Source organism: Aethalodelphis obliquidens, unplaced genomic scaffold, assembly GCF_003676395.1.
Source record: "Aethalodelphis obliquidens isolate GAN/ISIS:26980383/991018 unplaced genomic scaffold, ASM367639v1 scaffold41, whole genome shotgun sequence".
Lineage (NCBI taxonomy): Eukaryota > Metazoa > Chordata > Mammalia > Artiodactyla > Delphinidae > Aethalodelphis > Aethalodelphis obliquidens.
Genome location: NW_020837985.1, coordinates 17021416 through 17037850, shown reverse-complemented (window position 1 = coordinate 17037850; position 16435 = coordinate 17021416). Strand labels below are relative to the sequence as shown.

General features: G+C 67.5%; 1 protein-coding gene across 8 annotated transcripts in view; it reads left to right on the top strand.

Annotated features, from left to right (window-relative positions):
• The window catches only part of LOC113633702 (plectin), a 56089-nt gene that overhangs the window by 19550 nt on the left and 20104 nt on the right, over positions 1-16435 (top strand). For 2 of the 8 annotated variants that reach the window (XM_027132072.1, XM_027132076.1), the window contains exons 2-6: positions 13548-13609; positions 14022-14111; positions 14897-14974; positions 15057-15149; positions 16155-16321. In XM_027132072.1, the coding sequence (XP_026987873.1) occupies positions 13548-13609; positions 14022-14111; positions 14897-14974; positions 15057-15149; positions 16155-16321 (490 nt within the window). Of the gene's footprint in view, positions 1-1652; positions 2754-4564; positions 6050-7865; positions 8491-9198; positions 10026-12670; positions 12897-13547; positions 13610-14021; positions 14112-14896; positions 14975-15056; positions 15150-16154; positions 16322-16435 lie in introns of those variants that run through there. The other 6 variants (XM_027132078.1, XM_027132071.1, XM_027132077.1 and 3 more) reach the window with 6 other exon arrangements.

The window sequence follows — 16435 nt, the reverse complement described above, 5'->3', positions numbered from 1 at the left end:
GTTGTCACGGGGCTGAGGGGCTTGGCCAAAGACCCGTGCAAGTCTGTGTGGAAGGAGGAGAGACCTTAGGTCTGGGGGCCTTGGGTGTGGCCTGGAATCATTTTGGGAGGGGGCATGCTGTGGGGTCGGTTTGGTAGGAGGCTTGGGGGTTGAGAGGTTAGGTCGGGGAATCAAACCAGGGAAATGTGCGGTGGACGTATGGGGTGGTTAGGAGGGAGAGGAGGTCAGAGTGGGGCTGTGGGGTGGGCAGGGGAGTGCACGGGAGATCGGGGTGGGGCAGGGGGAGCGCAGGAGGTCCGGGGGAGGGCTGAGGGTCAGGCCAGGGGTGGGTCTTCCGTGGGCACAGGGCCGGGCCGGGCCACTGGCCTGAGTGCTGGCCTGAAACCACAGCTGGTGTTGGTTCTCTAAGCCACAGCCGTGGTGCCCGGCAGGGTCCGCAGGCGCCACTAGTCTGAGGGGGCGTGGCCGTTGCCCACTCCAGCGCCTGCTGGGCGTCCTCCCCGAGCCGGCGCCCCGCCCTCCCCGGCCGGTGTCCCGCGGGGATGGTCCCCTTCCCGCCGGCGGAGGGAGAGCGGCGCCGCAGAGCTGGCGGACCGGGCTGTGGGAACAGTTGGCTGTGCCTGCAGTTTCCTCTGCCACAAATCTGTGTGTGTGTGTGTGTGTGTGTGTGTGTGTGTCTGTGTGTGTTGGGAGCCGGCTCTGCACTGCCATGGCAACGGCCTCATAAACCCGCCCCCATGCGCAGCCTGTTGGCCGCCTGCCCGCCCGAGCCTCCCACCTCGGGATCCCCCCCCCTTCCGCCCTATTTATAAACAGTTCCCGAGTTAGCAGTGCTGGGAATGGGTGTGTCCGCTTGGGGGAGGGGAGAAAGCGCGGGTGCAGGTGTGAGTGGTGCAGCACCAAGTGGGAGAGCGGGGTATTGGGTGGAATGGGGAGGCGCGGGATGTCCGTGGTTGGAGCCTCAGCTCTGAGGGCCTAGGGTGACTGCTGGGCGTGGCCGGGCCAGGCTGCAGGGTGTTCACGTGGAGCACAGCCCCTTCCCCCCCTGCTGCTGGTCCCCCTTTCACTGGGGCCCCCGACCCTCTTCTAGCCTGGTGCTACTCTCCCCTCCTGTCCAGCTGGCTCAAAGGAGGCACTCAGGCTGCCCAGGGTGGGGTGTCTCCTGGCGGCAGGGGCTCTGGGCCGCGGGTGGCTTTGGGTCCCTGTGGCAGCTGAGAGCGTCTGGCCTCCAACAGCTGGCCTGGGGCGGTGGTGGATGGAGGCCACTCAGAGCCCCTACCCTGTGCCCTGCGCACAGTGCTTGGACTCTCAGCCGACTCCCTGTTCCTGGCCCACCCTTGATCTGGCCTGGCATGGCAAGTGTTAAGGAGGGTGGCCGTTGTCTGGGTCCGACATTTGGAGGTGGGGGCTCTGTCCCTTTGCCTGCTTGATGGCAGGCAGCCAGTGGTGCCTCCAGCCTGTCCATGTGCTGCAGCAGCTGCCCCTGCCATTCCCCTCAGACCTCTGCCCCCCCAAGACCGCAGCTCTTCCCTCAGCCCTTGAGTCCCCCCAAGACCTCAGCTCTCCTCCCTTAGACCTAGAGGACCCCCTGCCCAGACGGCCCAGCCCTCCTCTTCAGGTCCTTGTGAATCCCTGAGGCTCTGAGACCACAACCCTGAGTTGGGTCCCAGGCCTAAGGACCCTCCTGCTCTCTCTGCTCCCGCTTCCCTTCTGCCAGCCTTTTAGATTCTGGGTCCCCAGGCACTCCCGTCCACCCTCCCCCTAATCTTAGGAACCCTGAAGGAAGTGTTTAGAAACTGATGTAATTTCTGACGTGGAGCCGCGGGCCTGGGAGGGGAGGGGACCTGCCTTGGGGATGGCCGCTGCTGCGAGGTGCCCCCCACTCTGCGAGGGGCCCTGTTAGCTGAGGGTGGGAGGGGCCGCCCTTGCTGCTGAGTCAGAGGGGGCCGGCCTGGGCGTCCTGAAGGGCGGGCAGGCGGGAGGCTCGCGCAAGCGGTGGGCAGGCCGCAGTGCCGGCAGGAATCGCAGGGAGCCAGAGAGCCAGGCGCCGCGAGCCACAAGCCCGGAGCCCGCGCCCTCGAGCTCAGCGCCACGGCCTGCCTACCCTTCGGCCCCGGTTGCACCTTGTGCCGAGGGCGTCTCCTGGACCTCCTCCCTGTGCCCTGCCCGCCGCCCTCGACTCGCCAGCGCCCTCGACTCACCGGCTCAGGCAGCCATGGTGGCCGGCATGCTCATGCCGCTGGACCAGCTGCGGACCATTTACGAGGTGCTCTTCCGCGAGGGTGTGATGGTGGCCAAGAAGGACCGGCGGCCCCGCAGCCTGCATCCCCACGTGCCCGGTGTCACCAACCTGCAGGTCACGCGCGCCATGGCCTCCCTGCGGGCGCGGGGCCTGGTGCGGGAGACCTTCGCCTGGCGCCACTTTTACTGGTACCTCACCAACGAGGGCATTGCCCACTTGCGCCAGTACCTGCACCTGCCGCCGGAAATCGTGCCCGCCTCTTTGCAGCGGGTGCGCCGCCCTGTCGCCATGGTGATGCCTGCCCGCCGCACCCCCCACGTGCAGGCCGTGCAGGGTCCCCTGGGCTGCCCGCCCAAGCGGGGGCCGCTGCCAGCCGAGGACCCTACCCGTGAGGAGCGGTGGGTCTACCGCCGGAAGGAGCCTGAGGAGGGGGCACCTGAGCCCCCTGTGGTGCCCGCCACCACACCAGGGACCCTGGCGAGGCCTGGCCGGGAGCCTGCCCCAGCCGCAGGTAGCTGTGTCCTGGCCCCAGGGTGGGGGATGGGAGGGGGTGCTGGGGCCGGGGCCTGGGCCTGGTGGGCTGGGGTGGGCAGCCAGTGTGCAAAAGCTTTGCTCCCGCCAGCAGGGGGCGCTGTTTCTGCCTGCGCGCTCTGGTCAGTGGACCCACAGGGCTCCTCCTCCTGGCTTGAGGACCTTGGGGTGGGTAGGCCAAGGAGGAGCCGGTGGGTTACTGCCAGCCCATCCCCAGGCACACCCCGGAGCTAGGGGTGGGGCTTGTGGTTCTTGGACTGGCAGGACCAGCTGTTAACACAGCCCTGGCCGCACCCTCAGCCCTCTCCCCAGCGTTGCCCTTGTCCTATGCCCTGCTCGCCCCCACCCCTGCATCCCCCCCCCCAGCCCAGCGACTTGTCGGCCCTGAGGCCCTCTCAGCAGGAGGTGGGGGCATGCAGAGGAGGTGCTGGGATGGGACAGCGGTGTAGCTTCTTTCCAACAGTGTGGGTGACTCCCTGACCTTTCTGAGCCTTGAGTTTGTCCAGTTGGGGTGGCACCTGCCCCCATGGTTGTGTGGCACAGACGTGATACTGTGACTGGCCGTTTGGTCGGCTTGGGGTTGGTGATGGCCTAGACGGGCAGCCCTGGGTTGGGGCGAGAAGAGCAGACCCTAGGTAGGAACATCTGCCGCGGGGCCTGAGGCCAAGGCATGGCGGGTGCAGGGCCCAGCCTGGGGTCTAGGCAGATCCTTCCCAGCGGGAGCCAGGTCTCAGAGGATGGGACAGGTCCTCTTGTCCCAGAGGTGGCCAGCAAGCCCTTGCTGTGTCCCTGCTCTGTGGCATCCCTCTGTCCCTAAGCACCTGTGCTGCAGGACCCAGATGGGCAGAGGGTCCCGTGCAGCTCGAGGCTCACACATGCGCTTCTGGAGCTCATTGGCCTTGGCGTTGAGGTGGGGCAGCCCGCACCTGCTTCCGTCTCTGTGTCTCACTACCTGGGGAGGAACTTGGTTTCTGAGGGGTTGGCAGGGGGGCCTGGGGTGAGGCTAGCAGGGTGGGTAGGAGTTTGCCAGGTAAATGAGCGTGGTCTGGGGACCCAGGCGCAGGCCCAGGTGCTGAGCGGAAGCGCCGGCCCTGGCCTGGTCTGGGTTGGACCCGCAAACTCGGGCCTAGGTGTGGGAGCCCATCTGGGAGGATCAGTGAGGCTGTGGGCAGAGGGGCAGCCTCGGGCTCACCACACGGCCTCTCCAGCTCCTGTCAATGGGGTGACAGTGACACCCACAAAGAGTCAGTAGTGCTTCGCTGGGTGCTTGGTCAGCTGTGACCAAGCACCCGGTGGCCGGCTCTCGGCCTGAGCCTTCTCCCCCAACCTTCACCTCGCTGCTGCCCCTACCCTGCTCAGTGGCTGGTGGACAAGCCTTCTCCCCCTTCTTGGGTCGGGGGTGTGGTGAGCTCAAGCCCCTCCCTCCGCTTCGCTCCTTCCTTCCTTGTCTGTGGCCTGGCTGGGCTGGGCATGGTGGCTGGGCGGGCAGTTGGCCGTGGGCCAGGAGGGGAGACTGGGTGTGGCTGCAGTGGGCAGAGCGGGGGTGGGGGGTGGGGGGGACCCCGCAGCCCTGACGGAGGTGACTCAGTCTTCCCTTCCCGGCCGCAGTCGCCGGTGGCAGCTCAGAGTTTCCAACAGGAAATGAGCTCCAGCTCCAGGATGAGTCAGGGCCGGCGGGTGTGGGCTCCCCTTCCCCTTGGTCCCTCAGGCCTAGCACAGGATCTGAGTGCCACTCTGGGTACAGGAGGACGCCTAGGGTGCCTTGGGTGCTGGGTGTGGCACAGGCTACATCCAGGTCTGCAGGGGTTGTGACGCTCCACACGCTGGCTACGAAGGTTCTGATGACATTTAGAACCATCGACTTCCCAGGGTTTTAAAAATTATCAAGTGATGAGCCACACAGCCGCCTCCTTCCTCACAGCCTCGCCCCCCAGTCAGCTTGCAGAAGGACCAGGTCAACAGCCCCTGGGGCCAGCCGTCCTGCTTACCAGAGTGGCCTTGGTCAGGTGGGCTGCCTGTGCACGTCCAGCCCCGGCTGGGGAGTGACGGACGCTGCAGGGCAGTCAGCTGTGCCTGCCGCGCCACGGTCCCCACCGTGAGGCCACCCGCCCACCTGTGCCCTGCTGGTCTGCTCCTCCGAGTGGGAAGGTGTCCACTCGCTTGTTCAGCCACTTACCAGCCAGACCCAGGCCGAGTCCCGGCCCGGGAGCCCCCAGCGTCTGGGGATGGGCTGGATGCAGAGCTAGCAGGGAGGGCCCCTGTGTGGAGTGACGAGGACCACGCTTGGCCAAGAGCCGCCTGGCAGGAGGAGGGACAGAGGGAGGCCAGGTGGCGGGAGGGCGAGGAATTTGGGGTTGCTTTGTGTGATAGAAAACTCGTGGAATGGGTTTTTATATATGAATTTCATTTATGTTTCAAGTGGTAATGCTCGGCGTGGCTTAAAATTCAGAGTGAACTGAAACTTCTGTAGAGAAGAAGTACCATCCGAACGCCCTCAGCACCTGTGCTGCTCCGACAGCGTCTTACACGGCAGACGCAGGTTGCCTTCGGGGTCTTGCTTCTCCTGACCCCGCTGTGCACCTGGCTCTCCCATGTGGCTTGTCCCCCACACAGGGGACACAGAGTCAGCGCACAGAGCTGCCGTGCTCCTTTTCACGGCGCGTGGCGCCCCAGCCCGCCTTCCGTGAGTCTGGGCTGTCTTCGGAGAAATTTGCAGAACTCTGGCAGGTTTTCTAAGCAGGGCGCGCGGGGCACGATTAGATTTGTCTTCTACTGGGTTCTGCGGTGGCTGGGCAGGCCAGCGCCCGGGGAGGGGAGGAGCGCAGAGGCTGGGACTCAGTGAAGAGATGTCACCTTTGTCAGGGCTGGAGGCCGTGGTGGCTGCGCCTGAGCTGGTCGTGGGGGATATGGCGGGGAGGGGTCCAGGAGGGGCCGGGGAGGCGCAGGCTGGTGGGGCCTGTGCAGCAAGGGGGAGGCTGTGGGGTGGGCCGGGGTGGGCCGGGCAGGCACCGGAGGGAGACCGGTCCTCTGGCCCCGCCTGAGGGCTCAGGGGCTGCAGGCAGGCTGGTCCGACCTGTTGATCCGCTGAGCTTCGGCTCTGCTGGGCTTGCTGACTAAGGGGTGGCCGTGAGGAGGAGCCACGGCTCCCAGGGCTCCAGCGAGCCTGCCCTCCGCCTCCCATCCTTTCCCTCCTTCCTGCCTTCCCTTCCTTTCCTCTCTACCGGTCGGCAGCCATGGACAGGTTCAGCATGGAGGAGCTGATTCAGCTGGGCCAAGGTAGGGCAGGGCTGGGCGGGGGCTGCAGGCCTTTGGGAGGGAGGGATCCAGGCCTCTCCCCTCCAGCCTGTGGCCGGGCCCTGGAGGAGCAGGACTCGAGACTCGGGACTCGGGGATGGGCACGGCTCCCTCTCAGAGGTGCCCGGGCGTGTGTGGTGTGGGATGGAGGCTCTGGGAGCTGCAGGCCGTGCCCCAGGTCCCTGGCGGGGGGCGGGGGGTGCTGCCCACCACCCTCGAGCGAGGGACACCCTTGCCTCTGGGAGTGGTTCTCCCCCGGCTGTTGACTCCTCTGAGGAGCCCAGTCCCAGCCTCCAGAGCTGGCTGCTGCAGGCCAGTTTCCTTCAGAAGTGAGTTTCTGAGGCACGGGGTTGATGGGCAGGAGGCTTGGGTGACCTGGCCCTCCACCCCTTCACCCCTCCAGTCCTCTTATCGTTGCCCCTGGCCTCCCCATGTGGACCAGGGGGCCTCTATCCCGGCGGCCAGAGGCCAAGTGTGGTTTGCCGTGCTTTGCTACAGGCTGACCACGCACTCCAGGCAGACCGCCGGGGCTGACATCACAGCCTTGTGTGACCGAGGGTGAGCCCCTCATCCTTTCTGTGCCTTGGTTTCCTCATCTGTACGATGCAGTAATACACGGGGCTTACTCCGTAGCTTTCTCTGAGGATTGGAATAGAATGGTGCTGGACACAGGGGAAGTGCTACAAAATGGGGTACCAACCCCAGTGCTCTGTCTGCTCGGGCCTGAGGGGTCCAGGCTGCTGGGAGGAGAGGGGAAGGACCGTGACCCCCACGTCCTGTTTCCTGAGCGCACTGAGGCCTGGGTCAGTCCAGGATGTCATGTGGGCCGGTACCTCGGCCCCAAGCGTTCTGCAGACCCGCTGCTGATGGGGTCTGGGTGGGGTCAGCGTAGACACTGGGACTGTCCTGGGGTGGGGAGGCACGGCCCGAGCTGGGGGGCGGGTGCTCACGTGGCCCAGCCCGATTTGACCTGAGATGTCACCTTGGGGAGGCCGTCCCGTCCCTCTGGGCCAGGTGTTGCGTCCTGTGATTTGTGCAGGGGGGTGGGGGGAGCCCTTGCCTGTGTGGCCTTTCCGAGTGCTCCCCCACTGCTGTCCCTACCCCACGAGGCCGGCAGGGCGGGGCTGTGCCCCATTCAAGGGGGACGTGAGCCCCCGAGGCCCACATGCCGCTGCTCGGCCTGTTCCAGGAGGCTTCTTATTATTAGAATCACCCGTGGGAGCCTGGGGGGAGCGTCGGGTGGTGGGGTGGTGCCGCCCAGTCAGCCTGGGCTCCAGCGAGGCTCTGGGCCCAGGTGCCCTCGCTCTGCACGTCACGTTCTAAGTCTGGACACATGACGGGCCTCGCTGGGCCTCCCTGGATATTTATATCCCCCGGGCCCCCTGCCCACCCCTCCCCTCCCCCACGGACACAGGCACTGCTGCTGTCAGCGGCACCACCGCCACTGCCGGGCTCACTGTTCCCTCCGAGGGGCCTGTGACCCTCCCCACACCCCGCACCCATTCCCAGTCGGACCCGTGGGCTCCCGCCACTGTCCCCAATGAAGATTGTGCCGGGTAGGTGGGGCAGCCTTCGAAAGCCCGGCTGGGGCCGCGGGTGGGAGGCTCTGTCCTTACCTCTGTGCACGGTCTGCTCTCCAGGCCGGCACCTGGGCCCCTCCCCCGCACCCTGTCTGTTGTCCTGTGGCGGGTAGGGGCGTGCGTCGGGGCTCTGGCCGCTTGTCTTTGAGGGTGGTTAGGTCAGCTGCCAGCCTGGGAGGCCAGCGAGGGCTGGGGTGCTGGCAGCTGTCACCAGAGGGTACCCTTGGAGGCAGAGTGGGGTGCTCGGGCACCACGGTCGCCCTCCTGGTGGGGGTGGGGGCAGGACTGTGCTGAGGCCGCCCAGGGCCCAGGCTGTGGGGGGGCTGCCGCTCGGCCTGGCTTCCCCGTAGGCCCCTCCTCCTGGCGGGTGTGGCCGAGGGTGGGCAGGGGTTAAGGCTCCCGCTAACCTTGAGCGTGACAGCGTGATAGCTGCGCTGGGACAGCTGAGCCGGCGCCGCCGTGGGAGGGTGGGGAGCGCGGAGCGGCCGGGAGGGGGGGGGAGGGGGGCTGGCGGGAGCACAGTTGGTGCGGCAGCAGCGGCAGCGGCAGCGGCAGCAGCGCCAGGGCCTGTCTCTGGGCGCCTGGCGGACGGTGGTAGGGCGGTCCTGCAGGGGGCGGTCCCTGGTCCCGGGCACCCCCCGCCGTCCTCTCCGCTCGGGGAAGGGAGGGGGCTGCCCGGCCTCGAGCAGCCCTTCCGAAGGGCGATTCCGCCTGCTCTGCTCTCCAGAGCCATGGAGCCGTCGGGCAGTCTGTTCCCTTCCCTGGTGGTCGTGGGCCACGTTGTCACCCTGGCCGCTGTGTGGCACTGGCACAGGGGGCGCCGGCGGGCGCAGGATGAGCAAGGTAAGCCCGCTGGTGGCTACTGCCCGGGCTGCTGTCACCAGCCGCCACCCCGTCAGGAGGCTGAGGGCGGGGCGGGCAAGGGGCCGCCTCCCTCCCGCCCCTGCGTTTCCCTACGCCCTCCCCTTCCGTCCCGGGGAAAGCGGCTCTGGCACGTGCTCAGAAGCGGTGTTGCCCCCGCCTCCTACCCTGCTTCTCTGGGCAGGGCCGGGGCTCTGTGGCTTCATCAGCCTGGAGCCCCCTGCTGGGAGGGGGGGCTCCGGACATGTGGGGAGTGGGTGGCAGGGGCAGTGCAGGGGCATCCAGTCCGGAAGGGAGGTCCCTCCCTAGCAGTCAGGGACAGGGTGAGCACAGGTGACTGTGCACAGAAACCAGCTGGCAGGTACAGGCCGGGTGTCCTGGGGCAGGTCTTGGGAGAGCTCCTGCCCAGGACTGAGGTGGGGATGGGCGTGGGCGGAGCCTCCCCGCCCCTGCGCAGAGGTGAGGCAGGGCCAGGGCCTAGGAACGCCTGGGACCAGCAGCCTGGCTGTGCTCTGCCCGCCCCCTGCTCCAGGTCACCCGCTCTGGGCTGTAGCCCTTGGCAGCAGCGGCGTGCGGCCCAGGAGGGTGGGGCTTCCACTCGAGCGAATGAGCTGGGGGGCGGGGGCATGGGGACTGGGGTTCTGGCCAGAGGGACTGCCGCACTGGGGACCTGCCGGTCCGCACTGGGCATAGCCTGGAGTGTGGAGGCTTGCCCTCAGTGGGGGTGGCCAGAGCTGGCCCCTGACAGGGATGCTGGGCCCGCTGGGCCCTAGGTCTGAGTCCGGATGGGCCTTCTAGGCGTGGCTTTTGGGGGCTGGGGAGCAGCTGGTGACTCAGCTGCAGGGACGGTCAATAAAAGCGCTCGGGCCAGGACTTCTTTGCTGCGGGTTGGCCCTCCCTCCCTCAGCCTGCTGCTGTGCCCTGTCCCCACGTGGGGAAGGGGCTCCCCTTCGGCCGCTGTCCTAGCCTGCTCCCCGTCCCTGCTGCCCTTGGTGCCCCTCCTGCTCTGTTCCCGGCTGTCTCAGCCCCTGCTCCCCACACTGCCCCCAGCCTCTCCCTTGAATCCTGCAGGGAGCGTCATCCACGGGAGCGGTTATCTTAGGGAGTTCCCAGGCCTCTTTGTCTTCGAGGGCAGCCTCCCCCTGCCCCCAGTCCTCCAGGCCTAGCCGGGTAGCCGGGTCCTCTCCCTTCATGTAGGGGCGCGGCTTCCAGGCTCACATTGGGCGGGGCGCCCGCCGGGGGCAGGTTCTCGGCGTCTGGCCCGCCGCCCGCGGCTGGGGAGGGTGTGGAGAGAAGAGCTGGCGGCCCCGGCCTCACGGGTGGGCTGGGAAGCAGACGCTGCACTGTCCTGTGTGCTGTCCCCAGGGCGCCCAAGCTCATGGCTGCGCCCGGCACACGGGGGGCGGGAGTCGCTCTTGCCACGCAGAAGGAGGTTGTGCTGGAACGGCCGTGCTGGCTGGATGGGGGCTGCGAGCAGGCCCGCAGGGGCTACCTCTACGGGCAGCTGTGCTGCGTAGGTGGGTGCATGCGGCTGGAGGGTGGTGGTGCAGGGGGGGTCACCTGCCTCTGTCTCCTTGTCATCTCCGCCGGGTGCTGCCCCGCCCAAGTGCAGCCCCACCCGCAGGCTCAGTTCCGGAAACACCTGGGGAGGAAGGCGGAGTGAGGTCCCCTCTGCCCCTTTGTTCCCTCTGGAGAAGGGGGAGGGGGAGGTGGGCGGGGCGGCTTGGGCCTGGGCCTCGGCTTCTGGGCACCAGGCAGTTGGCAGTCGGCCGCGTGAGGGGAGAGGGAGGAGCTGGGGGCGGGGCTGCAGGCCCTCGGCCTCCCGCCTCTCCTGGGCCGAGGTACCCTTCTCCGTCTGCAAGCTTCCTGTCCCAGGAGCGGCTCCACTAATCGTGGCGGGCTTCCAGCCTTAGTTTCCATATCTGTAGGAGGGGGCATCGATATTCTTCAGAGGGCATGGGCAGCTCTAGGGGATGCTGGGCTGGTGGACAGGACAGGGGTCAGGCAGATGTGCAGGCGCACCAGTGCTGGGGAATGTCCTGGGGAGGGCCGGCTGAGATGTGCTGCAGCCTGGCCTGTGGGGAGTCAGGTGGGGCAGGGCCGGCCTGGGAGGGGTTGTCTCTGGGTTTGAGGGCCCGAATAGGATGGACAGGGGAGGGAGCATCTACAGCTAGGAGCGAGGGGCTAGTAGGCAGGGCTGGAGGGAGGGGCTGTGGAGGGGGGAGAGGACGAGCTCTGAGACCCTAGGGGGAGCTCAGAGGCAAGAGGGCGTCCAGGGGGGCCGGGCGCTGGAGCCAGGCTTGGGAGGAGGAGGTGGAACCCCATCCCAGACGGTGAGACAGCATCCTTGGAGGCCCCTCGGTGGCAGAGAGAAATCTGGAGAAGGAGCTGGGGCTGGGGCCTGGGCTGGGGGCTCACCAAGTCCAGTGGGCCCTGCTTGTCCTGGATTCCCTGCTCCAGCTCCTGGCTCATTCCCAGGGGCCTCGTGTGTGTGCCCCTCCCCAGAATGACACCCCTACCCCTGCAGGCAGAGACCTCACCTCCCTGTTACAGCTGGACTAGCCCCGAGCCTGCATACAGCAGGCGCTCGGTACAGGCTTTTTGAACTTCTGCTGGGATGAGCGGCTGCGTTTCTGCAGGATCCAAACCCGGGGAGGGGCAGTGGGTGTTAGACCTTCTCGGTGACCCTGTCCTGGGAGTGCTGGCCAGCGTGGGGTCAGATTTGGGACTCTGGAGCGCCTCTGGAGGGTGAAGAGCTGATGTCCGTGGGGCCTCTCCAGGCCCTGCACAGAGGCTGCGGGGTGTGTAGAGCAGATGCAGAGTCTGGGCTTGGGGCCTAAGGGGCCTCTCCGAGGTCGGGAGGGTTGTGGCATTCGGCAGAGCCCCTAGGGCCGGGGGTGGGGTGTAAGCAGCTCCACCTGGCTGGGGCACCCCCTACCCCGTGGGGTTTGGGCGCCCTCCTGTGGCTATAGAAGGGCAAGCGGGGATGGGGTGGGGTGAGGTTTCCCTGGAGCAGAGGCCAGAGGCCGGAGGTGCTGTGGGCATGGGGGGGCAGCGCTGACGGCTGCATCACATCACATCTGACTGGAAAATTCTGTGATCGGGGCGGTGCATTCTTTCCTGCGGTGGTCGGGCAGCCTGGGCAGTCCCCACGCTTCCAGGGGAAGCTGTGTGCGCGACCAGAGGGAGCAGGCCAGGCGGCACCCCGGTGCCCTTTGTCCTCCCACCTTCACAGCCCAAATAGCTGTTATCTGTGCGCCCCACCCGTCCTGCCCCCACTGCCCCCAGGTGCGGCTTCCTTTCCTGTGAGTCACCGTGCGGGGGAGGGGGGCCTCCCCATCCCTGACTCACTGGCTGCCGCGCGCCCCGCCCCGTGCTCCCCTCTGGCCCCAGACCTTCCCTCCCGACCGTGGGGCAGAGTTCCTGCGGCTCAGGGCTGGGCAGTCCTGCTGGGTGAGTCAGCGCTCGGCTATGTGCCCCCTCCCGCCCTGCTGTGTGCTCTGCCTTCGTATGGGGCACTGCTCCAGGACGTGCCTGGTGGGCAGCTCGGGGAGGGCCCGCCTGGCACTGGACCATAGTGGCCCTGGAGCCAGGGGCACAGTGGAGCCTGGCTCCCACCCCACAGAGGGCATGTAGGCCTATGAGAAGGGATGATTTAGGGGGGCTGCAAGGAAAGGATGGGCGCTTGCCCCCCCCAAGCCAGGTGTCTCTCAGCTTGGGGGTCCCTCCTTAGAGCCCCTCCAGCAGGTAGTGTGGGCAGGCACAGGGGTAGCCCTGGGCTCGGCAGCCCTGAGCCGGTGCTTGCCCAAGAGGTGTGACCCGTGGGCTCCCTAGGCCCAGCGGCACTCAGGTACCCTCCCTGTGGGGGGACCCTCCTTCGGAGTGGCCATGAGGAAGGCGTGTGGTTCCCTGTGATTCCGGCGAGGTGCCAGGTCCCCTTGTACCCCCGGGTCCCGCCAGGGGCTGCAGCGGGCTGGGTGGGTGAGGAAACTCCTGAGTTTCCTGTTTCTGTCGGGCTGTGGGTGTGGCCATGGGGGAGGGGTCATCTTCCTCCTTCCCGCAGGGACACTCCCTTTCTGGGGGTTGTGCAGGGTGGGGTGGGGCTCCAGGGGCGGGGACAGCAGTTGGGGAGTACAGCAGTCGGGAGTACCGACTGGGCTCTGAGCTGAGCTGAGCTGAGCCACTGAGCGAGCACCTTCGGCCGCTGTGTGCCGCACGCCAGAGCACAGCACCTGGGGACTGAGGGACCGAGCACCGAAGGGGTGGGCGCGGCATCATGTCTCAGAACTGGCTCCAAGTGCCCGAGCCCAAGGGCCTGGGTCGCAAGAGAACCAGCTCGGAGGACAACCTCTACCTGGCTGTGCTCAGGGCTTCAGAGGGCAAGAAAGGTAGCGGGCACTCCTCGCTCGGCAGGGCAGGCGTGGGGCAGGAAGGGCCCAGTTCCTGCCGTGGGAAACGTGGCACTGGGTGGGGTGGGGCCCAGACTCTGAGGGTCTGAATTTGGGGGACAGACTGAGGCAGGTGGCTGGCGCCACGGGGAGCGTGCTGTGTCCTGGCCCAGGTGCAGAGCTGCCGGGGTCGGGGGGCCAGCCACCCGTGCCCAGCACAGAGAGGCCGGCAGTGGCCTGTGGGCCTCGGGTGTCGGGCAGTGTGGGGGGGGACAGCTCGCTGTGTGCCGGGAAAGGCCCACTGCCCCGTGGGGAGGAGAGCTTCACCCTCGCCGCATCCCTGCCCAGCCCAGGGCCCTGGAGGCAGCCGGTTGGGGGGGGGCAGGCCGGGACCTGTGTGCCGTGGCTCCAGACCCTCCCAGCCTCAGGGGGAGACAGTGAGGAGACCCAGCGGTGGGCACCGTGCCTGGCCCCTCCCCACCTGTCCAGGGCTCAGGAGGGCGGCGTCGGGCAGGGGCAGGGAGGCTGGGTTGCCTTGTGAGGCTGAGGCCCCCTTCAGGCGCCAGCCGCTGTTATCTGCGTGGTGGTCGCCTCCTGGGGGCTCGCAGGGCTCCTCCCAGGCCCCAGGTAACCTGGCCCTGTCTCTCCCAGATGAGCGGGACCGTGTGCAGAAGAAAACCTTCACCAAGTGGGTCAACAAGCACCTCATCAAGGTTGGTGGCATGCGCACACGTGGGTGTGTGCAGAAGCGCCCGCGTCGCAGGGGCTGAGGAGACTGCGGGTGGGGGTGAAGGAGCGTGCCCCTGGCCCTCCAGCCCGAACAAGGGCCCGCACGCCTCCTGCCACCCAGCCGCTCGGGGCCATCCCTCTCTGCCCTGGGAACTCACCTCCCACCTCTGAAACCTGTCCTTTTCTGTCTGCTTCCTCCCCTCGCTCGCTCCTGCCTCCTGTCTCTGTCCCCCTCCTCCTCCTCTCCGTCTCTCCTGGTCTCTCTGTGTAGCACTGGAGGGCACAGGTAGGTGCCTCCTCGGGGGTGGGTGTCTTCTGTGGGCCCCTGCCTCATGCCCTCTGGGCCTGTTGGTGGTTCTGGAGACCTGCGGCCAGCCCAGTCCTCTGTCCCTGCAGGCACAGAGGCACATCAGTGACCTGTATGAAGACCTCCGTGATGGCCACAACCTCATCTCCCTCCTGGAGGTGCTCTCAGGGGACAGCCTGGTACGTGCGCCCAACCGCCCGCCCCCTCCGAGGCCCCGCCTGCGTTCCCTCCTGGGGTCTTTCCCCGTGCCCTCTCCGTGTCCAGCCTGGCCTCGCCCCCCACTGCGCCTCCTGGTCCGGAGTGTCGGGCCTGGCCCGGGAGCGGCCCGCGGCGCACAGCCCTGCTGCCCTCCGTGCTGGAGCCTTGACACCGTAACCTCACGCTCTGCTCTGCTTTGGTTTCTCTGCTGCTTGGACTCTGAACTTTGATCTCTGCCCTTTACCCTTTGCCCTGCTCTGGCCGGGCAGCCAAGAGAGCGGGACGTAATCAGGAGCTCGCGCCTGGTGAGTGGTTGTGCCCGCTGGCCACGGCGGCACGTGGGCTCCCTGAGACCAGGAGCCCAGCTCACCCAGGGCCGATGGCACTTGGGCTGGCAAACGGCCCTGCATCCAGCTGCCTGCCATCGTGCCTGCCGCACTGCCTGGGCCGGGGCTGCCACCACCCGGCAGGAGGACCCCTCCCCCAAAGCCACCGCCCTCCCCCGTGGCTTCCTGGCTATTGTCTCCTCCCCTCCCCCTCCTTCCTTCCCGCAGCCTGGTCCCTGCTGGGCCTGGCCCCTGGGCCAGCGGCCCCCCCCTTCCCAGCTGGGGCGGGTGGACCCGGGTCAGGGAAGGGCTGCTGCCCCGCTGGGGAAGATCCTCACTATAGATGCCTTGGGGGTTCTGAGGGCGGGCAGACGCAGCAGCCATAGGACGGGCTGTGACCGGGCCCTGGGGCCACTGACCGGCCCTGCTTCCCCTCCCAGCCGCGGGAGAAGGGCAGGATGCGCTTCCACAAGCTGCAGAACGTGCAGATCGCCCTGGACTACCTCCGACACCGCCAGGTAATGCCGCCCACCTGGCCGCGGGCCCCAGCCCCCTTCTCCGGCCCGCTCGGGGGCACGACTGAGGGCAGCTTGCTCGCAGGTGAAGCTGGTGAACATCAGGAACGATGACATTGCCGACGGCAACCCCAAGCTGACCCTCGGCCTGATCTGGACCATCATCCTGCACTTCCAGGTAGCATGGCCGCCCGCTGACTCTCTGCTGCCCCCGGAGTCTCCGGCGGGGCTGGCCTGGCACCCGGCTAGGCGTGCAGCCTGGGAGCTGGGGCCCTCAGCATTCTGGCACTTGGAGCCTTCCCGCCAGCCCGTGCCGCTGCCCTGTGCTAGCTCCGTGGCCTCAAGGCCCAGGCCTCTCTCCAAGGCCTGCCTATCCCGTGCCCTCTGGCCCTGACTGGGCAGGGCCCGCAGAGCCTCCCTGCAGAGGAATGCATTCTCTACTCTTGGTGTGGCCTCCTGCCCCAGGGAAGGTTCTAGAGAAGCACCCCACTGCACGGGCTGACTCGCCCACTGCCTGCCCGGCCCGCACAGGAAGCCGCAAATCTGAGAGCTGGGCAGGCAGAGCCTGGCTGGCACAGCAGCTGAGTCACACAGGCGGGCAGGCCGACAGACAGATAACTAGGGCCAGGCAGGCGGGGGAGCAGACAGGCTGGCAGACCCAGGCCTGAAGGATTGGACGAGTGCAGGGCCCGGGCATTGCAGTGGCCGCGCATGCTCAGTCCCCGGGACATAACCCTGGCCTGCAGCCAGGGAGGCCCTGCCCCGCCCCCTGCCCCTCGTGACAGCCTTTTCTTGGCCTGGGACTTCTGGGTGAGCTCCATGCGCCCACCATCCACCAACTCTGATCCATGCCTGCCTTGCGGGGTGCGAGGTGTGCCCCAGGAGGAGGGAGCCCAGGGCACCCACCATGTGGTGACGGCAGGGGCCTTGCGGGGTGCGGGGTGTGCCCCAGGGGGAGGGAGCCCAGGGCACCCACCATGTGGCGACAGCAGGGGCTGGGGGCCTGCCATTCCGTGGCAGCTGCTGCCTAGAGTGGCCTCGGCTTGTGACACTGAGGTGTGGCGGGTCCCTGCGGCCCCAGCCTGCCTCAGCTGGCCTGGCAGCTCCCGTGCACCCTGACTGGGCGCCGGGCAGGTCGGTGGCCGTGGCTGAGCTCCCGTCTCCTGCCCGCTGTGTGGGGCAGATCTCGGACATCCAGGTGAGCGGGCAGTCGGAGGACATGACAGCCAAGGAGAAGCTGCTGCTGTGGTCCCAGCGCATGATAGAGGGCTTCCAGGGCCTGCGCTGTGACAACTTCACCTCCAGCTGGCGAGATGGCCGCCTCTTCAACGCCATTATCCATCGGCACAAGTACGCGGCCCGGGGCAGGGAGGGCACTGTGGGTCGGGGGCATCCCTGCAGCCCCTCAGCTGGGCAACTTCAAACGAGTGGGGGCGAGGAGGCGTCTGCCGCCCACGGGGACCT